This window comes from Saccopteryx bilineata, chromosome 1 (assembly GCF_036850765.1).
Source record: "Saccopteryx bilineata isolate mSacBil1 chromosome 1, mSacBil1_pri_phased_curated, whole genome shotgun sequence".
NCBI classification, from domain to species: domain Eukaryota; kingdom Metazoa; phylum Chordata; class Mammalia; order Chiroptera; family Emballonuridae; genus Saccopteryx; species Saccopteryx bilineata.
In genome coordinates, this window is record NC_089490.1 from 95,257,347 (window position 1) to 95,281,092 (window position 23,746).

At 44.2% G+C, this 23,746-nt stretch overlaps 1 protein-coding gene, 1 non-coding gene and 1 pseudogene across 2 annotated transcripts; 2 read left to right on the forward strand and 1 right to left on the reverse strand.

Annotated features, from left to right (window-relative positions):
* Positions 1 to 9,939: 9,939 nt before the first annotated feature.
* GDF3 (growth differentiation factor 3) lies at positions 9,940 to 23,549 on the forward strand. The gene is made up of 2 exons (XM_066253110.1): positions 9,940 to 10,207; positions 22,662 to 23,549. Exons 1-2 carry the CDS (start codon positions 9,940 to 9,942, stop codon positions 23,489 to 23,491), a joined length of 1,098 nt encoding a protein of 365 aa, XP_066109207.1. The 3' UTR covers positions 23,492 to 23,549.
* Positions 14,954 to 15,357, reverse strand: LOC136319969 (small ribosomal subunit protein eS12-like; annotated as a pseudogene).
* On the forward strand, positions 21,268 to 21,375 carry LOC136321658 (U6 spliceosomal RNA). Its single transcript, XR_010728801.1, has one exon. It is a non-coding gene; the product is annotated as a U6 spliceosomal RNA (small nuclear RNA).
* Positions 23,550 to 23,746: the final 197 nt, after the last annotated feature.

The window sequence follows — 23,746 nt, forward strand, 5'->3', positions numbered from 1 at the left end:
CTTAATAGGGTTAAGGAAACTGTTTTTCTTAACCTACACAGTGTTCCTATGTCCTGTCTCTTGCTGCTTCATCCTTCCTCAGTGGTGGGGTAGTTATGAAAACCAAAACTGAAGTTTGTAAAAGGGTCCCCAGACAGAAAGTGTAAAGTACAAATGACCCACTGATTCTGCCAGTGAAACAGGCCTGGTTTTAGCTATAGTTTGCCATTTGGCCTGGTGAACAGCCATAAATTGTATGTGCATTTCTAGGGCAGAGCACGTGGGCCCAGAATGGGATAATAGTGAGTGTCACTAATGGGTGACTGATTTAGAGGTGAGAGTTGTCAGTCCACAGGAGGTATGATCATGACTTTTAATTTTAATTCAATTTATTTTATTTAAACATTTTTAAAAATTTATTTATTGATTTTAGAGAGAGAGGAAGGGAGAGAGAGACAGGAACATCAGTCTGTTCCTGTATGTGCCCTGACTGTGGATCAAATCAGCTACCTCTGTGCTTGGGAACAATGCTCTAACCAACCGAGCCTTCTAGCCAGGACTATTTAAACATTTTTTACTGAATTGTTTTGGTGACATTGGTTTATAAAATTATATAGGTTTCAGGAGCACAATTCTACAGTATCTCATGACTTGTTCTTTCCATCCTTTTCTTTCTGTACTAATGACTGTTTTCTCTCTTATAGGTTACTGTTTTACTTACTGTATAGACACATGTTGTGAATCCTGCTTGTGTCTCATTTGTTCTTGTTTACTCAATATCCATACTTCTATGAGTTTTGCTTCTGTCTTATTTTATTTATTTATTTATTTTTAGTTTATTCATTTTAGGGGGGGTGAGAAAAAGAGAGAGAGAGAGAGAGAAGGGGCAGGTGCAGGAAGCATCATTTCCAATATGTGCCTTGACCAGGCAAGCCTGGGGTTTTGAACCAGCGACCTTAGCGTTCCAGCTCAGTTGATGCCTTATCCACTGTGCCACCACAGGTCAGGCTTGCCTCTGTCTTATAAGCTACAAGTTTATTGTCTATGCTTAACATTTCTTCTCTTCTTCTTCTTCTTCTTCCTCTACCTCCTTTTATTTTCCTTCTTCTTCCTTCCTCCTGCTCTTTCTTCTTTTTTTTGCTTAGTACTTTTTAAGAGTTTCATTCATCCCAGTCCTCTTTTCCCTTTATTGCAGAGTTCAATGTGCCCAAAACACTGCAAATGCATATTACACCCTTTACCAGGAATGTTTGATCTACCTAAAATGAAAATAACCAAATGAGAAGGATGACGGGATTGGAAAAATGTGTGTAGGTGATAAATGGAGAAAAAAGCTAAATCTCTGCTTTGGAAGTCAATAATAAGGCCTAAAATAAAAGATAAATAAAAATTAAAACGTGTCATTGTAAACTTGCTGTTTTGAAATGCACAGCAAATACTGCTGGAAGACAGGAAACGGAGAGGGCAGCAAAAGACAGCAGCCGGGACCGTGCTTGTCTCCACAAATCTAGAACTATTTGGCACTTTAATATATTTTTTTATTTTTTATTTTTATTTTTTTATTCACTTTACAGAGGAGAGGGAGAGACAGAGAGAGAGAGAGAGAGAGGAGAGAGAGAGAGAGAGAGAGAGAGAGAGAGAAGGGGGGAGGAGCTGGAAGCATCAACTCCCATATGTGCCTTGACCAGGCAAGCAGGGTTTCGAACCGGCAACCTCAGGTCAGGCCTATTTGGCACTTTATAGACACAAATCACTTACATTCTTTTATTAATTTATTTTAGAGATAGAGGTAGGGGTAAAAGAGAGAGAGAGAGAAATATGGATCTGTTCCTGTATGTGTCCCTGACTGGGGATTGAACCCGATTGGAACAACACTGCCCAACCGTGCTATCCAGCCAGGGCCGTTCCTTTATTTTCTAAGTGAGCTGGCAGATATATTTATTTGATAGGCTGGAAACTGGAAAAAAGTGAAGTTTGTGTTGCCTGTCACTAATTCACCCAAAAATGTAGAGACAGGAATTAAATCTTTTTTTTTTTTTTTTTCTTTTTTTCTTTATTCATTTTTAAAGAGGAGAGAGAGAGAAGGCGGGAGGAGCTGGAAGCATCAACTCCCATATGTGCCTTGACCAGGCAAGCCCAGGGTTTTGAACCGGCGACCTCAGCATTTCCAGGTCAATGCGTTATCCACTGCGCCACCACAGGTCAGGCAGGAATTAAATCTTTATGAGTGTTTTATTCAGATGGCTGGCAATCTGGGGAGACAGAGGTTACAGTCCCAAATCATCCCAACCCCCTATCCCAGCCAACCTTCTTATAAAGGGAAGAAAAGAGCAGGTAAGGGTTTTGGAATTTCTAGGAAGAGCTAATCAGATCATAGTGAAAGTTAATTGGATCACAGCAGGAGAATGAGAGCAGGAGAATGTTCTTGGAGTACAAAGGCTTTGCTTGCAGTCCCCTGGGGCACAAAGGTGGGCTGCTTGCAGATCTTGGGAAGTCCTATATGCCTGACAAAGGTGGATCTCTCACAGGTCTGTTAAGCCAGGTAGGCCTGTTCAGGTATCCCAGTTCCTGGAACAAAGCTTTTACTTTCAGTAACCATTATGCTCACTGACCATAACCAAAGCCACCATTACTCAAGCTAAAATTTAATCTCTTCACTTTTCCCTATCAGGCTATGTTGGTCAAATAAGTTTGTAAATAATTGATATATATGTTTACTCACTTATAGTTTGCATTTGATGTGGGGGATAGGCTATAAACCGGCAGGCTGGTTATAGCCTAAGGCTTAGTTTTAAGACTAAGCTTTTCCCCACACCCTTGACTGTTACATGATGTGGGGTGGTGCACTCTCATGATAAGTGACTTTGTATCAGAGACTTCTTTGTTTGTATATTGGATTAAAGGTTTGGATTTCTACACTATAAAGTGGGGCAGACCAGGGGAGCTTGTTCTCTTCGTTCCTGAGGTATTAGGGAGGAGAGCAGAGTAAGGCCACGTGGAGGAGGCCAGGAGAAGCCAGTTTGTGCAGAGAGGAGATGAGGAAAAGAGGTGAATAAGACTGGTGAGATTAGAAACATTTGATTCTAGGAAACTCAGATAAATCAGTGGCTTTGGGAGCCCTGAATGAAAAGGGAAGTGTTTTCCCACTGTGTGTATTTCTTACCCACCGGATGAAAGCTAGGATTAAAGCTAATGGCCCACCAGTTCTTGGCTCCATTGTTTCATTACCATCTGTCTGAATCCGATGTGAACCTGCATGGGCCAGGCGGCTTTGATAGTGGCCGCTGCAACTGGCTTCATAGTCAATCCATGTGGGAGGCACTACACTAGGAGCTTGACCTGGCTTTCCATCAGCCTTTTCCCAACAGAAAAGTGTCAGGGAAGGGAGCAAAGAACAAAATACAACAAAGTTTGAAAACTTCAACTGAAGCTAGACGCCTTAATTTTTCACTCACTTCTGTGAGATTGACTTTCTAGGCAAATTTACCTTTTAGGATTGTTAAACAGTGAAATGGCTTAATCTGCTTGAGGCTGAAGGTGGGTTACATAAAGGCTTTAAAATCCAGTAAATATACTTTAAAAAATCTAATCTACCCCAGAGATGTGTAACCTGATGACCTCAGGAATCTTGGCTCCACTTTCTCTCTTATCTGCCGACCCTACCTTTCCCTCCAGGCGCCTTCTGATGATCACAAATCTTTTCACTCCACTGAACCTGGCTGGCTTCAGGTCAGGTGGAGAGAGCCGCAGGCAGGCAAAGATCAAAGTTTTCATTTCAAGGAGCATACATTCTGGTGGGAACAGACAACAACAAATCATCAATCCAAAATACAGGGTTTGGTAGTGAAAAGGATTACAAAGAGAGGTGAAGCCTACTACAGGAGATGCGAGGGCGGCTGTTTTGGAACATTCTCCCAGACGCTGGGTTAATGAATCACTTAAGTCTCCTTGACAGCGTCTGGCGGGGCGGTCCTCCCGGGGTCTTGGGTCCCTCCACCCCTGCGGCCCCCCATCCCCCGCACCCGGGTCCCCCCACCTCCACCCCTGGGTGCCCTTGGAGCGCACTGTAAGCCTCTCCTGGTGCTGTTCCAGTAGAACGTTTTCCCCAGGCTTTCCCAGGCCATCCGCCCTGAATGTAGGACCATGAAACCCAGGCAGGGTGGGGCGAGCAGCAGGGTGCGGCGTCTGGGAGCAGGGTGGGGCCAGAGTTGTCGAAGACTTACGCCACTATCTGCAGGACCACTCCTCACTTAGCAAAGCCCTCCGCAACAATTGACATCATTTCTGGGGATCCACCCTGGTTCTTGGAATTCCACAATGAAGAGTCAGTACTCCAAAGGGTATAATCCTATCTCTATTATGAATTACTTAATAACTTAGTGAAAAACACTTAACGAGGACTTTACAATAGGACAGCCCACTGGACAGCAGCTGCTGGACAGAATTCTGATGGGAAGAGGGAAGTGTGGGTGACTGTTTTCCAAGGTTGGGGTTTGAATAAAAGTGGATGGAGCCATACAGGAGCTGGTTGACTAGTAATTAGGTTTATCAGAACAGAGTAGCGAATATTGTCAGCATTCCATGGTTGGTTCAAGGATGAGGTTTCTGGAAAGACTTGTTTCTTCATTTATTTATAGGCTACTTGTTTCTTCATTTATTTATAGGCTCCATAGAAGGAACAGTAATGGTGTTGGGGCTCTGCGGAAGTGGCTCTGGGAATCCAGCCCAGGGACCAAAGGAAAGCCATGTGCCTTTATGCCTGTTGTTATTCTCACTTACTGCCTTGACTTTTCATTAGAGAGGAAGCTGCAGTTCAGCCAGTTGATGAAAAAAGGGGTAATCATAAATTCCTAACTGGGCATGTCATGGTGGATAGTCATGAACTCACATATAACTTCTTTAGTAAAAGGTTTTAAGCCAGCCCTTCTATTATTCTTGTGCATCTAAGTTAAGACACCTCTGAAATACTAAAAGTCATGCCCTCTAGAGAGCACACGGTCTTGTTAAGGATGCTGTAATCCAGACCCCACCTTGCCTTCCCCCACCTCCATGTCATCTTCCTTATGTTCCCGCCTTAACTTCAAAGGGATTAAAGAAGCTGCAGAACTGTTATTCTCTGGAGCGCTAGAGAGCTTGCTTTCTGGCCTGTGTTGTCAGTTTGGCTCAAATAAATTTCTTTTTAATTTTTTCTTTTACCATTTTGAATTAATTTATTAGAAAATTTTAAATTACAGCCTGAAAATGGTTGGTGTAGTGGATACAGCATTGACCTGGGATGCTGGGTTCCAAGTTCAAAACCCTGAGGTTGCTGGCTTGAGTGCAGGCTCTTCAGTCGATGCATAGGTGCACAGGGTCACTGGCTTGAGTGTAGGATCATTGATATGATCCCAAGGTCACTGGCTTGAGCCCCTTGGTCAAAGTACATATGAGGAGCAATCAATGAACAACTAAAGTGGTGCAAGTATGAGTTGATGCTTCTTATCTCTTTCTCAAAACCATCTTTTTTAAAAATTACAGCTTACTTTCAGTATTATTTTGTATTGGTTTCAAATGTACAGCACAGTGGCTAGACAATCATATACTTTACAAAGTGTTCCCCCAATATTTCCAGTACCTACCTGGCCCCCCTAATTGTTTATTACAATATTAATGACTATATTCCCTATACTGTACTTTACACCAAATAACTCTTTTATTTTAATTTTTTGATTTAGAGAGTGAGGAAGGAGGAGAGAGAGAGAGACAGGAACATAAATCTGATCCTGTATATGCCCTGACTAGGGATCGAACTGGCAACCTCTGCGCTATGGTACAAGGCTCTAACCAACCAACTACCTGGCCAGGGCACATCAAATAATTTTTATTTTTATTTTTTTTTTTACAGAGACAGAGAGAGTCAGAGAGAGGGACAGATAGGGACAGACAGAGAGGAATGGAGAGAGATGAGAAGCATTAATCATCAGTTTTTTGTTGTGACACCTTAGTTGTTCATTGATTGCTCTCTCCTATGTGCCTTGACCGTGGGGCTAAGCAGACCAAGTAACCCCTTGCTCACCCCAGCGACCTTGGGTCCAAGCTGGTGAGCTTTGCTCAAACCAGGTGAGCCCGCACTCAAGCTGGTGACCTCAGGGTCTCAAACCTGGGTCCTCTGCATCCCAGTCCGATGCTCTATCCACTGCGCCACTGCCTGGTCAGGCACACATCAAATAAATTCTTAAAAATAAACTCCTTTGGTTTGGATGTTTCTTACATTGACAAGCTCACTGTTCACTTCTTAGAGAGGGTATCTGGTTTGAGAGGGGCAGGTGATGTCCACATGGTGCAGTTCACCCTAAACAGTTCTTATTTACTGCTGAGAGGCCTCTTTCAGCAGCCTCTGTGCTCCTCAGAAATGCTGACAGGGCCTCAGCCCCGGTATCAACCCCCAATCCCTTCTGCCAGGACAATAGGGCAGGATAATGCTTAACGGCCCCAGAATATGGTTTCCATTATCCCAGTTGTCTTTGTCTCTCCAAATCTCTGTCTTTCGTCTTTCATTATCCTCATTTTATAAACTAACTATATAATTGGAATGTCTTTCTGATTTCAGTTAGCTTTTATTTTATTTATTGGCTCCAAGAAACAGCCTTCAATCTCATGGAATGCAAGTGTTGTAGAATTCTAATGTCAAAAATTGAGATAAAATATTAAGAATTTGAAAAAAAAGATTGAAAAGGGGACGTGAAAGTACAGTCTGGAGGTATATGCACTGTGTAATAACTGAGACATCAGCTCATGAGGTCTCAAAGTCAGCTCCAAACACCTGGCTATAGATCAGAGTGGTGCCATGTGCCCCTGTACAGCTTGTTCAGTAGATTTTCTGCCATAGCCTGTTTATTTTATTTATTTTTTAAAAATTATTTTTATTTATTCTTTTTAGAGGAGAGAGAGAGAGAGAGAGAGAGAGAGGAGGAGCAGGAAGCATCAACTCCTATATGTGCCTTGACCGGGCAAGCCCAGGGTTTTGAACTGGTGACCTCAGCATTCCAGGTCGATGCTTTACCCACTGCGCCACCACAGGTCAGGCTATTTTATTTTTTTGACTGATTGATTTTAGAGAGAGAGAGAGAGAGAGAGGGAGGAAAAGAGGGAGATAGAGAAAGAAAGAAGCATTTACTTGTTCTACTTAATTGTGCATTTATTGGTTGCTTCCCATATGTGCCCTGACTGGGATCAAACTTACAACCTTGTCTTTTCTGATGATGCTCTGACTGAGCTAATTGGCCAGGGACTTCAGACTTTTTTTTTTTTTTTAGAGAGTCAGAGAGAGGGATAGATAGGGACAGACAGACAGGAACGGAGAGAGATGAGAAGCATCAATCGTCAGTTTTTCGTTGCGACACCTTAGTTGTTCATTGATTGCTTTCTCATATGTGCCTTGACTGCGGGCCTTCAGCAGACCAAGTAACCCCTTGCTCGAGCCAGAGACCTCGGGTCCAAGCTGGTGAGCTTTTGTTTGAACCAGATGAGCCTGCGCTCAAACTGGCAATCTTGGGGTCTCGAACCTGGGTCCTCGGCATCCCAGTCTGATGCTCTAACCACTGCACCACTGTCTGGTCTGGCTCAGACTGTTTTTTAGGGGGAAAAAATTCAGGGACCAAACATTGTTTTTCCTTTGATCTACTCCCTACTCAAAAAAGCCTATGCACACAACCCAAGAATAAAAAGACATAAAATAACCCAATTAAAAAAGTTATGGCCCTGGCCAGGTAGCTTAATTGGTTAGAACATTGTCTCAAAACACCAAAGTTGCTGGTTTGATTCCCAGGGAGGGCACATATAGGAATCAACCAAAGAGTGCATAAATAAGTGAAATAACAGGCCGATGTTTCTCTCTCTCTTTTCTTCTCTCTCTAAAATCAATCAATCAATCAATAAATTTTTAGTCTGACTGGTGGTTGCGCAGTGAATAGAACATCAACCTGGGATGCTGAGGACCTGTAAAGCCAGAAGCCGGGGCTACCAACACAGCAGCCCGGCCCATGCAGGTTCACATTGGATTCGGACAGTCGGTAAAGAAACAATGGAGCCAAAAACTGATAGGCCATTTTCTTTAATTCTAGCTTGCACCCGGCAGGCAAGTAAAAACACACACTGGGCTCAAAGCCACTGACTTATCCGAGTTTCCTAGAATCAAAGGTTTCTAGCTCACCAGCCTTATTCACCTCTGTTCCCCATCTCCTTCCTTATCCCAGATACAAACTCTGCACAAACTGGCATTTCATTAAGCACTCCGCCATCTTGGCTGCTTCTCCTGGCCACATGGCCTCTTTCTGCTCTCTGCTCTGCTCCCTCTGCTCTCTCATACTAATCATCCCAGGAACCAAGAGCAAGCTCCCGTTCTGCCCCTATTTTATTTTATTTTTTATTTTTTTATTTTTTTATTTTTTCTACCTTTCTGAAGCTGGAAACGGGGAGAGACAGTCAGACAGACTCCTGCATGCGCCCAAACGGGATCCACCCGGCACGCCCACCAGGGGCGATGCTCTGCCCACCAGGGGGCGATCTCTGCCCCTCCGGGGCGTCGCTCTGCCATGACCAGAGCCACTCCAGCGCCTGGGGCAGAGGCCAAGGAGCCATCCCCAGCGCCCGGGCCATCCCTGCTCCAATGGAGCCCTGGCTGCGGGAGGGGAAGAGAGAGACAGAGAGGACGGGGGTGGGGGTGGGGGGGGTAGCGGGATGGGGGGGTGGGGGGCGGGGGGTGGAGAAGCAAATGGGCGCTTCTCCTATGCGCCCTGGCTGGGAATCGAACCCGGGTCCCCAGCACGCCAGGCCGACGCTCCACCGCTGAGCCAACCAACCAGGGCCTCTGCCCCTATTTTATAGTGTAGAAATCCAAACCCTTAATCCAATATACAAAATAGGGAAGTCTCTAATACAAAGTCACTTCTCTGAGGCATGATTGGATTGTACCGCCCCACATCAAAAAGGGTAGGAAAGGCTTAATCCCAAAACCAAGCTCCAGGCTATAACGATCCTGCCTGCCCCCAACACACATTAATATCACCTGGGCAACGGTCTCCACGTGGGCAGCGTCATCTTTAACAAAGTGAGCATAATACATTTTATTTGCCCAACAGGACCTAAGTTCAAAACCCTGAGGTTATCGGTTTGAGCAGTAGTTTACCAGCTGGAATGTGAAGTTGCCAGTTTGAGTGTGAGATCATTGGAATGATCCCATGGCTGCTGACTTGAGCCCAAAGGTTGCTGGCTTGAAGCCCAAGGTCACTGACTTGAGCTTGGTATTACTGGCTCAGCCTCAGCCCCGGGTCGAGGCATGTATGAGAAGCAATCAATGAACAACTAAAGTGATGCAACTGTGAGCTGATGCTTCTCATCTCTCTCTGACTTTTAATCACGAAAGGCAAAGTTAGATAAAGAAAATTCAGCCCATCTTAGAGCTGACAAATGACAAGAGTGTAGACCAACTTCATTGTAAGGATTTCTCACTCCCTGGTTTGATTTCCCACATTGCTATGGAGATAGGCTAATAGAAATCTACCTATGTATATGTCTGATTAGACTATGAATGACAAGACTTTGAATACTTATGACTGTGTTCCTAGCACCTATCTCAGCACCTTGCACATAATAGATGCTTAATAAATGTTTGTTAAATGAATAAATGCATGTCTCTGTTCTACTGTGTCTACTGCTGACAAACCTCAGACTGTTGTAGAGTTAAGCCCACGCACTGGTAATCTTTGCTTTGTGAATCTTTTCTTTTCTGGAACAGTAGGGCTAGGGAAGGGAAAAAAGATTCTGTCTTTTCACATCCAATTGCCTTTGAGGAGCTGGGAAGAGAGCAATTCACACTTGATTATCTTACATCAGATAAATGAGCAGCACCTGAAACGCCGGGCAGTCAGGAGCTGGAGTTACTGCAGCCTGAGGAGTCCGCTTTGTCTCAGCTCAGAGGCCATGCTTCCTTCCCTGCCAGTCTTGGCTCTCAGCCTTTTGTTAACTCTGGCTTTGGGCCAGGCATTCCAATTTCAAGAGCGTGTTTTTCTCCAATCTCTGGGGTTAGACAAAGTGCCATCACCCCAGAAATTCCAGCCTGTGCCTTCTATCTTGAAGAAAATTTTCCATAGTCAAGAGGCAGCAGCCACCACTGGGGTCTCACAAGACTTATGCCATGTAAAGGAGCTGGGAGTCCGGGGGAACATACTTCGACTTCTCCCAGATCAAGGTAAGGATATTGGAGTGTGTCCTAGAGAAAAAGCTGGTATTAGATGGTGTGAAAAAAGGAAAGAAGAGGAAGTAACGGTTACCGTGGGGTTCATAGAAGGCCTTGTGCTGGTATTTTATGTTTTTTACCTTACAATTTATGTACAATTTACGCATCTTGATGCCTTTAGTATAGCAAGCAGTGGACAAAAAATTTGAGCTGAGTTTGCCAATGAGTCTAGCCTCTCTTCTCCATCCCTCCCCACTACTTTTGTTGGGTGGAAAGACTATTCTTGGTTTATGAGTACAGGGCAATAACAAATGCCTCGTACTCTTTACATGAGGATCTGAGTGAGTGCCATGTAATAATTTGCCGAACTAACCTCCCACAAAAATGGCCCAGGTTAACTGTTAAAAATTGATTCTCCTGCCCAATTCCTGCCCTTCATTCTCCTGCCCCCCACCCCAATTCTTATTCAAAGTAAGAGATGAGTGTTGTAATCTGCATTTCTATACGACCTCCCAAATGGTTCAGAGGAAGCATTGAGAGTTTTACAGAAACTGGAGATAGAAATTTGAATATTTATTTGATCAAGAAGCATTTGTTTGATACCTACTCTGTGCTGGGAATAGTGTATAGCCAGGAGAATACAGACATTAAAAATAAAATCTGCTCTTTATGAGTTTATAGAAAGGAGGCAGACAAATGACTTCTGTACATACACTGTACTAAATACCACATTAGAGGCTTAGGGCCTTAGAGGTATGGGTTGGGGGAAAATTTCTGGAGAGTTACGAGGTAGTGGAACTAGATCGAAGGGGTTTTCATGGAGAGTGTAGAAAACAGCTGACATTCCTTTCTTCCACAATGGAAAAAAACCTTTAATTTTTGTGATAATAATTCTATCAAATAATGGTGGGGGAGAACATAATCTCACATCATCCCTCCCTAATTCTCCCACTGGTGAAAACTACCATTAGCAGTTGTATATTCTTCCAGATGTATGTTTTGCATATTGTATGGCCAGTAGGCAAGGCCACCATCACAGCCGCCTGGCCCATGCAGGTTCTCATTTGATTTGGACAGACGGTAATGAAACAACGGTAATGAAACAACGGAGCCAAGAACTGGTTGGCCATTAACTTTAATCCTAGCTTGCACCCGGCAGGCAAGTAAAAACACACAGTGGGAAAACACTTCCCTTTCCATTCAGGGCTCTCAAAGCCAGGGACTTATCCCCGTTTTCTAGAATCAAAGATTTCTACCTCACCAGTCTTATTCACCTTTGTTCCCCATCTCCTTCTCTCTGTACAAACAGGCTTCTTCCTCAGCACTCCGCCATCTTGGCTGCTTCTCCTCTCCTCCATGTGGCCTTTTTCTGCTCTCCTTTCTCTGAGCTCTCCTCTAATGCTAATCTCAGGAACCGAGAGAGAGCAAGCTCCCGGTCTGCCCCATTTTATAGTGTAGAAATCAAAACCTTTAATCCAGTATACAAACAAGGAAGTCTCTGATACAAAATCACTTAGGGTGAGAAAGTCTTAGTCTTAAAACTAAGCCTTAGGGTATAACAACCCCGCTTGCTTATAGCCTGTCCCCCACACCCAGTGCAAACTATAAGCGAGCAAACCTATATATCATATTTACAAACTTATTTGACCAACAACATCCATATTTTTTTTTTGTGTGTGCACTTTTTCTATTATTTCCCTAGGATAAATTCTTAGAATGGGATTGTTGGATCAAAAAACAGGTACATTTATACTTTCAATACATAGCAAACGTCCCCCCAAATTTATAGCCCACTATGAGTATAAGAGAATTCTCACTTCCCCAAAATTGATAGCAATCTTTTTTAAAAAAGGACCTTATTGTGGTATAACATCCATTCAGAAAAGTGGTTTAACCATAGAGACTAGCTCAATGAATTTTCACAGAAAACCTGCACCCAGATCAAAAAATAGAATATGACTAGCACACCAGAGGATCCTTCATGGTCCCTTCTGGTTAATCACTACTCCTCTACAAGGGTAACTTCTATCCAGACATCTAACATCACATTTTAGTTTTGCCTGTTTTTGAATTTCATTTAAATGGAAATGTGGACTGTATCTTTTTTTGTGTCTAGTTTCTTTCACTCAACGTTGTATTTGCAGTTCATTCTCATTGCTGTGTAGTATTTCATTCTTTTTTTTTTTTTTTTTTAGAGAGAGAGGGGGGGGAGGGGGGGAAAGGATAGACAGGGACAGGCAGACAGGAGGGGAGAGAGATGAGAAGCTTCAATTCTTTGTTGTGGCACCTTAGTTGCTCACTGATTGCTTTCTCATGTGTACTTTGACCGGGGGTGGGGGGCTCCAGGAGAGTGAGTGACCCCTTGTTCAAGCCAGTGGCCTTGGACTTTAGCCAGTGACTATGGGGTCATGTCTGTGATCCCACACTCAAGCTGGCAACCCTGTGCTCAAGTTGGTGAGCCTGCGCTCAAGCCAGATGAGCTTGTGTTCAAGCTGGTGACCTCAGGGTTTTGAACCTGGGTACTCAGCATATCAGGCTGATGCTCTATCTACTGCACCACTGCTTGGTCAGGCTATACTATTTCATTCTAATAGATGAAAATGTACTTATCTATGCTACACTAAATGCCCACTAGGTAACACTTTTAGCTTTTAATTTTTGTTAACTTAAGAGTAAAACATAATTTTTTATTTTTATCAAAAAATTTTTTTGGGCCCTGGCCGGTTGGCTCAGCGGTAGAGCGTCGGCCTAGCGTGCGGAGGACCCGGGTTCGATTCCCGGCCAGGGCACACAGGAGAAGCGCCCATTTGCTTCTCCACCCCTCCGCCGCGCTTTCCTCTCTGTCTCTCTCTTCCCCTCCCGCAGCCAAGGCTCCATTGGAGCAAAGATGGCCCGGGCGCTGGGGATGGCTCTGTGGCCTCTGCCTCAGGTGCTAGAGTGGCTCTGGTCGCAACATGGCGACGCCCAGGATGGGCAGAGCATCGTCCCCTGGTGGGCAGAGCATCGCCCCATGGTGGGCGTGCCGGGTGGATCCCGGTCGGGCGCATGCGGGAGTCTGTCTGACTGTCTCTCCCTGTTTCCAGCTTCAGAAAAATGCAAAAAAAAAAAAAAAATTTGTGTGACAGAGACAGAGTCAGAGAGAGGGACAGATAGGGACAGACAGGCAGGAAGGGAGAGAGATGAGAAGCATTAATTCTTCATTGCGGCACCTTAGTTGTTCATTGATTGCTTTCTCATATGTGCCTTGACTTGGGAGCTACAGCATAGCGAGTGACCCCTTGCTCAAACCAGATGAGCCCATGCTCAAGGTGGTGACCTTGGGATTTTGAACCTGGGTCCTCTGCATCCCAGTCTGACATTCTATCCACTGCACCACCACCTGGTCAGGCATTAAATTTAAAAAAGAATTATTAAGTTTTTTTGGAGAAAAAGAAGGAGGGAGGGAGAGATCAACTGTTCCACTTATTTATGCATTCATTGGTTGATTCTTGTATGCTCCCTTACCAGGGATTAAACCTGCAACCGTGGCATATTGGGATGATGCTCTAACCAACTGAGCTGTTTAGCCAAGGCAAATGATACTTTTTGCAATGAATAATGAATAATTTACTTTTATTTTTTTCAATAGTTGCCTATATAGAAATTAAGATCCTTTTCCTATTGAGGATTCTTTTTTTTTTTTTGAGGATTCTTTATGAAAAGATTTTTTTTCTTTCCTTTTTAAAAATCAAGTGAATGGCAGGGAGGCAGAGAGACATGTACCCCAACTGGGATCCACCTGGCAACATCTGTCTGAAGCTGATGCTCTGCCCATCTGTGGCTGTTACTCCGTTGCTCGGCAACCGAGCTATTTTAGTACCTGAGGTGAACCCATAGAGCCATCCTCAGCACCCAGGGACAATTTGCTCATTCGAGCCATGGCTGCAAGAGGGAATGAGAAAAAGAGAGAGAGAGAGAGAGAGAGAGAGAGAAGGGGAGGGGAGGTGGAGAAGCAGATGATTGTTTCTCCTGTGTGCCTTGACTGGGAATCAAACCAGGACTTCCACACACTGGGCTGATGCCCTACCACTGAGCAAACAGGTCAGGACCTCTTTATTTTTTTTAAAGGAGATTCTTTAAAAAAAATTTTTATTTTTATTAATTTTTTTTACAGAGGAGAGGGAGAGACAGAGAGAGGAGAGACAGAGAGAGAGAAGGGGGGAGGAGCTGGAAGCATCAACTCCCATATGTGCCTTGACCAGGCAAGCCCTGGGTTTCGAACCAGCGACCTCAGCATTTCCAGGTCGACGCTTTATCCACTGTGCCACCACAGGTCAGGCTTTTTTTCAGATTTTTAAAATTCATTTTTAGGGAGAGAAAGAGAGAGAGAGAGAGAGAGAGAGAGAAGGGAGGAAGGAGCAGGACACATCAACTCCCATATGTACTTTGATGAGGCAAGCTCGAGGTTTTGAACCAGTGACCTCAGTGTTCCAGGTTGACACTTTATCCACTGTGCCACTACAGGTCAGGCATCATTTTTTTTTTTTTGAGAAACAAAACCCAAGTTTATTTGTTCATTTCTTTCTTTAAAAAAAAATTTTTTTTATTAACTCATTTTTAGAGAAAGAGTAGAGAGAAAGAGAGAGAAGAAGGGGAGGAGCAGGAAGCATCAACTCCCATATGTGCCTTGACCAGGCAAGCCCAGGGTTTCAAACCAGCAACCTCAGCATTTCAGGTTGATGCTTTATCCACTGTGCCACCACAGTTCAGGCTATTTGTTCATTTCTTGCATTTGAAGTACTCTTCGATGACATCTTTGCCTGAGATTCTTTGCCATAGTCCTTAACTACCACACAACTGCAACCAACCACTTTACCGGGTTTTCCCTCTCTGTGGATTTTACAGAGGCTTACCCATTCCCCTAGTTTCTTGTCCTTAACCTTAATTAGGTTGATCTGGTGTCCAGCACAAAGGGCCTCCACCAACTTGACATACATAGGCTCATCACAGTTGGATGCAAGTACACAAAGGTGGGCTTGGCGCTTGTCTAAGGCTTTGGCAGCTTCATGAATTCCGTGGGCTAGGCCATCGTGAATGAGGGCGGTCTTCAGCACCTCTTGTAAAGCAGTATAAACACCCATTACACTTCCAGCAGCAATGCCTTCCTGGGCCATGGCGGTGGGTTATGGGTAGAGCCAAATCTTGAAAGCACCCAAGCCTCCACCTCCGTGCAGCTCCGCAGCAGCAGGGAAAGAGACCCATTTTTCTTAATGACTTGCAAGTCTCTCTCTCTCTAGAGAGAGAGGGGGGGGGACAGAGAGAGACAGAGAGAGGGATAGATAGGGACAGACAGGAACAGAGAGAGATGAGAAGCATCAATTATCAATTTTTCATTGCGACACCTTAGTTGTTCATTGATTGCTTTCTCATATATGCCTTGACGGTGGGCCTTCAGCCGACCGAGTAACCCCTTGCTCAAGCCAGTGACCTTGGGTCCAAGCTGGTGAGCTTTGCTCAAACCAAATGAGCCTGTGCTCAAGCTGGCGACCTTGGGGTCTCGAACCTGGTTCCTCTGCATCCCAGTCCGACGCTCTATCCACTGCACCACCGCCTGGTCAGGCAACTATGAGTATTCTTGTTTGTTCTCTGTGTTACTAATTTTATTAATGGTGTCTTGAATATATAAGTTTTTCTTTTTATCTTATCAACTATGTCTACCTTTTTCATCTGGCTGTTGGGTTTTTTTTTCATGCCTAAGGAATGTGATTTAGTGATATGAGTAAAAAGAGAGACCAATATATGAGAACTAGAGCCATAACTATTCAGAGATCAACTGTTCAGAGAGGTTGAAAAGGACAAGAATTGTGTAAACACCCTGGCATCTGACAGTTAACCTTTAAGGAAGATGTTCAGTGGAGTAGTTAAGGGTAAAAGAGTTGGAAGAAAGCAGAAAGAAATGAGTGAGAAGTAGATACAGCAAACATACATAGATCTTTTTATTTTAAAAATTATTTTTATTTTTTTATTCATTTTAGAGAAGAGAGACAGATAGAGAGAAGGGGGGGAGAAGCAGGAAGCATCAACTCCCATATGTGCCTTGACCGGGCAAGCCCAGGGTTTTGACCCGGCGACCTCAGAGTTCCAGGTCAACGCTTGATCCACTGCGCCATCACAGGTCGGGCTAGACTGATCCTTTTAAAAGATGGTCAATGAAAAACAATGGTTGCCTGACCTGTGGTGGCGCAGTGGATAAAGTGTCAACCTGGAATGCTGAGGTCGCCGGTTCAAAACCCTGGGATTACCTGGTCAAGGCACATATGGGAGTTGATGCTTCCTGCTCCTCCCTCCTTTTCTCTCTTTCTCTCTCTCTCTCTCTCTCTCTCTCTCTCTCTCTCCTCCTTCTCTCCTCTCTAAAATGAATAAATAAAGTCTTAAAAAAAAAAAAAAAAGAGGCCTGACCTGTGGTGGCGCAGTGGATAAAGCGTCGACCTGGAAATGCTGAGGTCGCCGGTTCAAAACCCTGGGCTTGCCTGGTCAAGGCACATATGGGAGTTGATACTTCCAGCTCCTCCCCACCTTCTCTCTCTGTCTCTCTCTCCTCTCTCTCTCTCCCTCTCTGTCTCTCTCTCTTCCTTTCTCTCTCCTCTCTAAAATGAATTAAAAAAAATTAAAAAAAAAAAAAAAAAAGAAAAACAATGGTCAATGAACAAAAATGGCCAATGGAAAAAAAAGTTGATGGTCAATGAAAAGAAAGGGAGAGTTGATATGTTGAAATTTAGGAAAAAATTGGATAATTTTAAATGCTTTTTAATTTTTTTTAAGTGAGGGGTGGGGAGATAGACAAACTCCCACATATGCCCCTACTGGGGTCCACCTGGCAACCCTCTTCTAGGTCCAATGCTTGGACCAATGGAACTATCCTCAGTGCCTGGGGCCTATGCTTGAACCAACTGAGCCACTGGCTGTAAGAGGGGATGAGAGAGAGAGGAGGGGAAAAGAGGGGGAGAGAAGCAGATGGTCGCTTCTCATGTGTCCCCTGACTGGGGGTGGAACCCACGAAGTCCACAAGCCAGGCTGACACTCTTATCCATTGAGCCAGCCGGCCAGGGACAATTTTACTTTTTTTTTTTTTTTTTGTATTTTTCTGAAGCTGGAAACAGGGAGAGACAGTCAGACAGACTCCCGCATGCGCCCGACCAGGATCCACCCGGCACGCCCACCAGGGGCGACGCTCTGCTGTGACCAGAGCCACTCTAGCGCCTGGGGCAGAGGCCAAGGAGCCATCCCCAGCGCCCGGGCCATCTTTGCTCCAATGGAGCTTTGGCTTCGGGAGGGGAAGAGAGAGACAGAGAGGAAGGAGGGGGGGGGTGGAGAAGCAAATCGGCGCTTCTCCTATGTGCCCTGGCCAGGAATCAAACCCGGGTCCCCCGCACGCCAGGCCGACGCTTTACTGCTGAGCCAACCGGCCAGGGCGACAATTTTACTTTTAAATGAGACTGGAGAGTGAAGAGGCATTGTGATGGATGGTTAGAATGTTTGGCTTTCTGTTGTAATTTTTCCACAAAAACTGAATGACCTTAGAAAATCCTTACTTAAGGTAGAGCCACTCAACCAAATAAAATGGTGGCATCAGGCCAAAAATGTTATTTGTGAAGGAGAACTAGATGATGCAAAAAAGAAAAAAAAAGTAATACTGGTTGCTTGTTGTAAGTGTCTTGACTGGGCAAGCCAAGGGTTTTTTGTTTGTTTGTTTGTTTTTAAATTTTATTTATTCATTTTAGAGAGGTTGGAGAAGAGAGAGTGTGTGAGCGAAAGAAACTGAGAAGGGCAGGGGGAGGAGCAGGAAGCATCAACTCTCATATATACCTTGATCGGGCAAGCTCAAGGTTTGAACCGGCGACCTCAGCATTCCAGGTCAATGCTTTATCAACTGCACCACCACAAGTTAGGCAAACCAAGGGCTTTGAAATGGTGACCTCAGCATTCCAGGTCGACGATCTATCTACTGTGCCACCACAGGCCAGGTGCGGCCTAGGGGATTCTTAAACATTTTTTTGCCATAGGTCCCTTTGGCAGTTCTGTTGAAACCAGTGGACCCCCTTCTCAGAATAATGGTTTATATGCCTCAAATAAAGTATTTAGTATTTCTATTTTTTTTTTTTTTTTTTTTTACAGAGACAGAGTCAGAGAGAGGGATAGACAGGAACAGACACAGGAATGGAGAGATGAGAAGCATCAATCATTAGTTTTTCATTGTGCATTGCGACACCTTACTTGTTCATTGATTGCTTTCTCATATGTGCCTTGACTGCGGGCCTTCAGCAGACTGAGTAATCCCTTGCTTGAGCCAGCGACCTTGGGCCAAGCTGGTGAGCTTTTGCTCAAACCAGATGAGCTCGGGCTTAAACTGGTGACCTCGGGGTCTCGAACCTGGGTCCTTGACATCCCAGTCTGATGCTCTACCACTGTGCCACCGCCTGGTCAGGCTGTATTTAGAATTTCAAAACAGATCAATTAAATATTGAAATATATTTATAAAAATATTTATTAATTGAACTTATTGGGGTGACATTGGTTAATAAAATTACATAGGTTTCAGGTGTACAATTCTATAATACATCATTAGTATACCATATTATGTGTTCACCATCTCAATATAAAAAATTATTTATTTTTGTTACAGAGACAGAGAGAGGGACTGATAGGGACAGACAGACAAGGAGGAAATAACTGAGAAGCATCAGTTCTTCTTTGTGGCACCTTTGTTGTTCATTGATTGCTTTCTCGCATGTGCCTTGATGGGGGGCAAAAGCAGAGAGAATGACCCCTTGCTCAAGCCAGTGACCTTTCAGCTCAAGCCAGCAACCTTTGGGCTTAAGCCAGCAACCATGGGGTTTTGAACCTGGGTCCTCTGCATCCCAGTTTGAAGCTCTATCCACTGTGCCATCACCTGGTCAGGCTAAAAAAAAATTTTTTTTTTTTTTTTACAGAGTCAGAGAGAGTCAGAGAGAGGGATAGATAGGGGCAGACAGAAACGGAGAGAGATGAGAAGCATTGATCATTAGTTTCTCGTTGTACCACCTTAGTTGTTCATTGATTACTTTCTCATATGTGCCTTGACTGTGGGCCTTCAGCAGACCGAGTAACCCCTTGCTCGAGCCAGCAACCTTGAGTCCAAGCCAGTGAACTTTTTGCTCAAGCCAGATGAGCCCAAGCTCAAGCTGGCGACCTTGGGGTCTCGAACCTGGGTCCTCCACATCCCAGTCCGATGCTCTATTTACTGCACCACCACCTGCTCAGGCTAAAATTATATATTTTTTTTTCATTTTTTTCAAAGCTGGAAACAGGGAGGCAGTCAGACAGACTCCCGCATGCGCCCGACCGGGATCCACCCGGCATGCCCACCAGGGGGCGATGTTCTGCCCCTCTGGGGCGTTGCTCTGTTGCATCCAGAGCCATTCTAGCGCCTGGAGCAGAGGCCAAGGAGCCATCCCCAGCGCCTGGGCCATCTTTGCTCCAATGGAGCCTCGGCTGCGGGAGGGGAAGAGAGAGACAGAGAGGAAGGAGAGGGGGAGGGGTGGAGAAGCAAATGGGCGCTTCTCCTGTGTGCCCTGGCTGGGAATCGAACCCAGGACTCTTGCACGCCAGGCCGACACTCTACAGCTGAGCCAACCGGCCAGGGCTAAAAATATTTTTAACACAAATGTGTATATACCATATTTCCCCATGTATAAGACTTACCTTTTTCCAAAAATTTGGTGTCTAAAAACTGGGTGCGTCTTATACAGTGTTTGTAGATTTTTTTACTTGTATTTCCCACTTTTTCTCGCTTGTTTTTGCGCTCATTGTTGAAGACAGTGATTTGTCATCTGACACAGATGAGGACAAGGATGGGAGTTTTGACAGTGATGAAGAGTTGTATGAATTTTATGATAAATAAAACTTTTTTTTTTTTTTTACAGGGACAGAGAGTCAGATAGAGGGATAGATAGAAACAGACAGACAGGAACAGAGAGAGATGAGAAGCATCAATCATCAGTATTTTGTTGTGACACCGTAGTTGTTCATTGATTGCTTTCTCATATGTGCCTTGACCACGGGCCTTCAGCAGACTGAGTAACCCTCCCCTTGAGCCAGTGACCTTGGGTCCATGCTAGTGAGCTTTTTGCTCAAGCCAGATGAGCCCGCGCTCAAGCTGGCAACCCCAGGGTCTCAAACCTGGGTCCTTCCCCATCCCAGTCCAATGCTCTATCCACTGTGCCATCACCTGGTCAGGCATGATGAATAAAACTTGAGTTCAGCCTGACCAGGCGGTGGTGCAGTGGATAGAGCGTGGGACCCAGGTTCGAGACCCTGAGTGTGCCAGCTTGAGCGTGGGCTCATCTGGTTTAAGCAAAAACCCACCAGCTTGAACCCAAGGTCGCTGGCTCCAGCAAGGGGTTACTCGGTCTGCTGAAGGCCCGCAGTCAAGGCACATATGAGAAAGCAGTCAATGAACAACTAAGGTGTTGCAACGTGCAATGAAAAACTAATGATTGATGCTTCTCATCTCTCTCCGCTCCTGTCCGTCTGTCCCTGTCTATCCCTCTCTCTGACTCACTCTGTTTCTGTAAAAAATAAATAAATAAAAATTAAAAACAAACAAACAAAAAAAAAACTTGAGTTTAATAACTTTATGTAATATATATTTTTTCAAATTTTGGGTCCAAAATTAAGGTGCATCTTATACATGGGAGCGTCTTATACATGGGGGAAATACTGTAATAACATATATGATGGTTTATTAAAGTAACAAATAATAGGACCTACAGAAGGGACTCTACCATAACTTCAAAGTAGTATGTATGTATTATTTTAAGATATTTGCAACAACTTAATGTCTAAACATATCTATGTTTTCTATTGGTAATAGTGTCATAGGCCCTGGTAATATTTGGGGGATTTGAGGACTATTGTCAAAATGGAAAGAAATGCTAAATTTTATTTAGTTTAGTAAAAATGAAGATATAATTCTTTTTTCCATCCATTATCATGAACCGTACAGGACCCCATGGGGATTTTTTGCACATGTGAGGATAAGAACCTCTGGCCTTGTGCTTGCTTTATTAGCACGAATACTAAAAATTAGAATGATGCAGAGAAGATTAGCATGGCCCCTCTGCAAGAATGACATGTAAATTTGTGAAGCATGCCATGTTTTTAAGGGGATTAAGAAATACAAAATGGCCTGACCTGTGGTGGCGCAGTGGGATAAAGCGTCGACCTGGAACACTGAGGTTGCCGGTTCGAAACCCTGGGCTTGCCTGGTCAAGGCACATATGGGAGTTGATGCTTCTTGCTCCTCCCTCTTCTCTCTCTCTCTCCCCTCTCTCTAAAAATCAATTAAAAAATCAATAAATAAGATATTAAAAAAATATATGGACAAAGCTTTATACACTAATATGTTTAAAAAAAAAAAAAAGAAAGAAATACAAAATGCCAGTTATAGAATTAGTCCTGGGAGCCTGACCTGTGGTGGCGCAATGGATAAACTGTCAACCTGGAATGCTGATGGTGGTTTGAAACCTCGGGCTTACCTGGTCAAGGCACGTATAAGAAGCAACTATGAGTTGATGCTTTCTGCTCTTTCCTTTGGCCTTTTTTTCTCTAAAATCAATACAAAAATGTAATGTACAGCATAAGGAATATAGTCAATAATATAATAATAAGTATGTATGATGCCAGATGGGTCTAGAATTATGGTGATCATTTCATAAGGTATAAATGTCTAATCATTATATTGTACACCTGAAACTAATATATTTTATGTCAACTATAGTTAAAAAATGTATTAGGCCCTAGCCAGTTAGCTCAGTTAGTTGGACCATTGTCCCAACCTGCCCTGTCAGAGCACATACAAGAGTCAACCAATGAATGTATGAATTGGTGGAGCAATAAATTTTATTTATTGTATTTTTCTGAAGTTGGAAACGGGGAGGCAGTCAGACAGACTCCCGCATGCGCCATACTGGGATCCACCGGCATGCCCACCAAGGGGCGATGCTCTGCCCATCTGGGGTGTTGCTCTGTTGCGACCAGAGCCATTCTAGCGCCTAAGGCAGAGGCCATGGAGCCATCCTCAGCGCCTGGGCCAACTTTGCTCCAATGGAGCCTTGGCTGCGGGAGGGAAAGAGAGAGACAGAGAGGAAGGAGAGGGGGAGGGGTGGAGAAGCAGATGGGCGCTTCTCCTGTGTGCCCTGGCCGGGAATTGAACCTGGGACTTCTGCACACCAGGCCGATGCTCTACCACTGAACAAACCGGCCAGGGCCAAATTTTATCTATTATATGAAAGAAATAAATCTTCCCCTAAGGTCATTTGAGTGTGACTGATTATTTTTTGTCCTTACTTTATATATGTGATATACATATAACATTTGACATTTATATTATAGGTGGATATATAGTAAAATATATGATGGTGACTCTTAACATCTCTGTTCCATCTAGGTTTCTTTCTTTACTCCAAGAACCCTCCCCAAACCTCCTCTTGCCTACAGAAGCTCCTCTACTTCAACCTTTCTGCAGTTAAAGACAAGGAGGAGTTAACAATGGCCCAGCTGGGTCTGGAGCTGGGGCCCAACACTTACTATAAGCTGGGACCAGAACTGGAATTGACCCTGTCTCTGGTGCATGAGCCTCAGGTGTGGGGCCAGTCCATTCCTAAGCCAGGTAAAATGTTTGTATTGCAGTCAGTACCATGGCCTCAAGGTGTCCTTTACTTCAACCTGCTGGATGTGGTAAAGGAGTGGAATAATAACCCTCAGAAGAACTTAGGTTTGCTCCTAGAGATACTGGTCAAAGGACACAGAGACGCTGGGGTGAGCTTTCAGCTTAAGGACACCTGTGCCAGACTGAGATGTTCTCTTCATGCTTACCTGCTGGTAGTGACCCTCAACCCTGAGCAGTGCCACCGTTCTTCCCGAAAAAGGAGGGCAGCCATCTCTGCCTCTAATGCTTCTTGCAAGAACCTCTGCCATCGTCACCAGCTATTCATCAACTTCAGGGACCTGGGCTGGCACAAATGGATCATCGCCCCAAAGGGGTTCATGGCAAATTACTGCCATGGAGATTGTCCTTTCTCACTGACCACTTCCCTCAACAGCTCCAATTATGCTTTCATGCAAGCACTGATGCATGCAGCTGACCCAGCGACCCCCCAGGCTGTCTGTGTTCCCACCAAGCTGTCTCCTATTTCCATGCTGTACCAGGACAATGACGACAATGTCGTTCTGCGACATTATGAAGACATGGTAGTTGATGAATGTGGGTGTGGGTAGGCTGTCAGAAAGAGGAATCGGAGTGTTCTTAGGGTAATTCTTTTTTTTTTTTTTTTTTTTTTTTAATTTTCAAGGGGGTAATTCTTTTAATAAAACTACCTATCTGGTTTATGACCTGTTGGATCTGAAATATCAATATGTTTATATTTACAACTTGTCTTTCTGGAAAATCCATTCTGATTGGTGATGTCCCACATTACATACACATACACACACACAGCCTTAATGATTAAAGAATTTTTAAAAATCACCAAT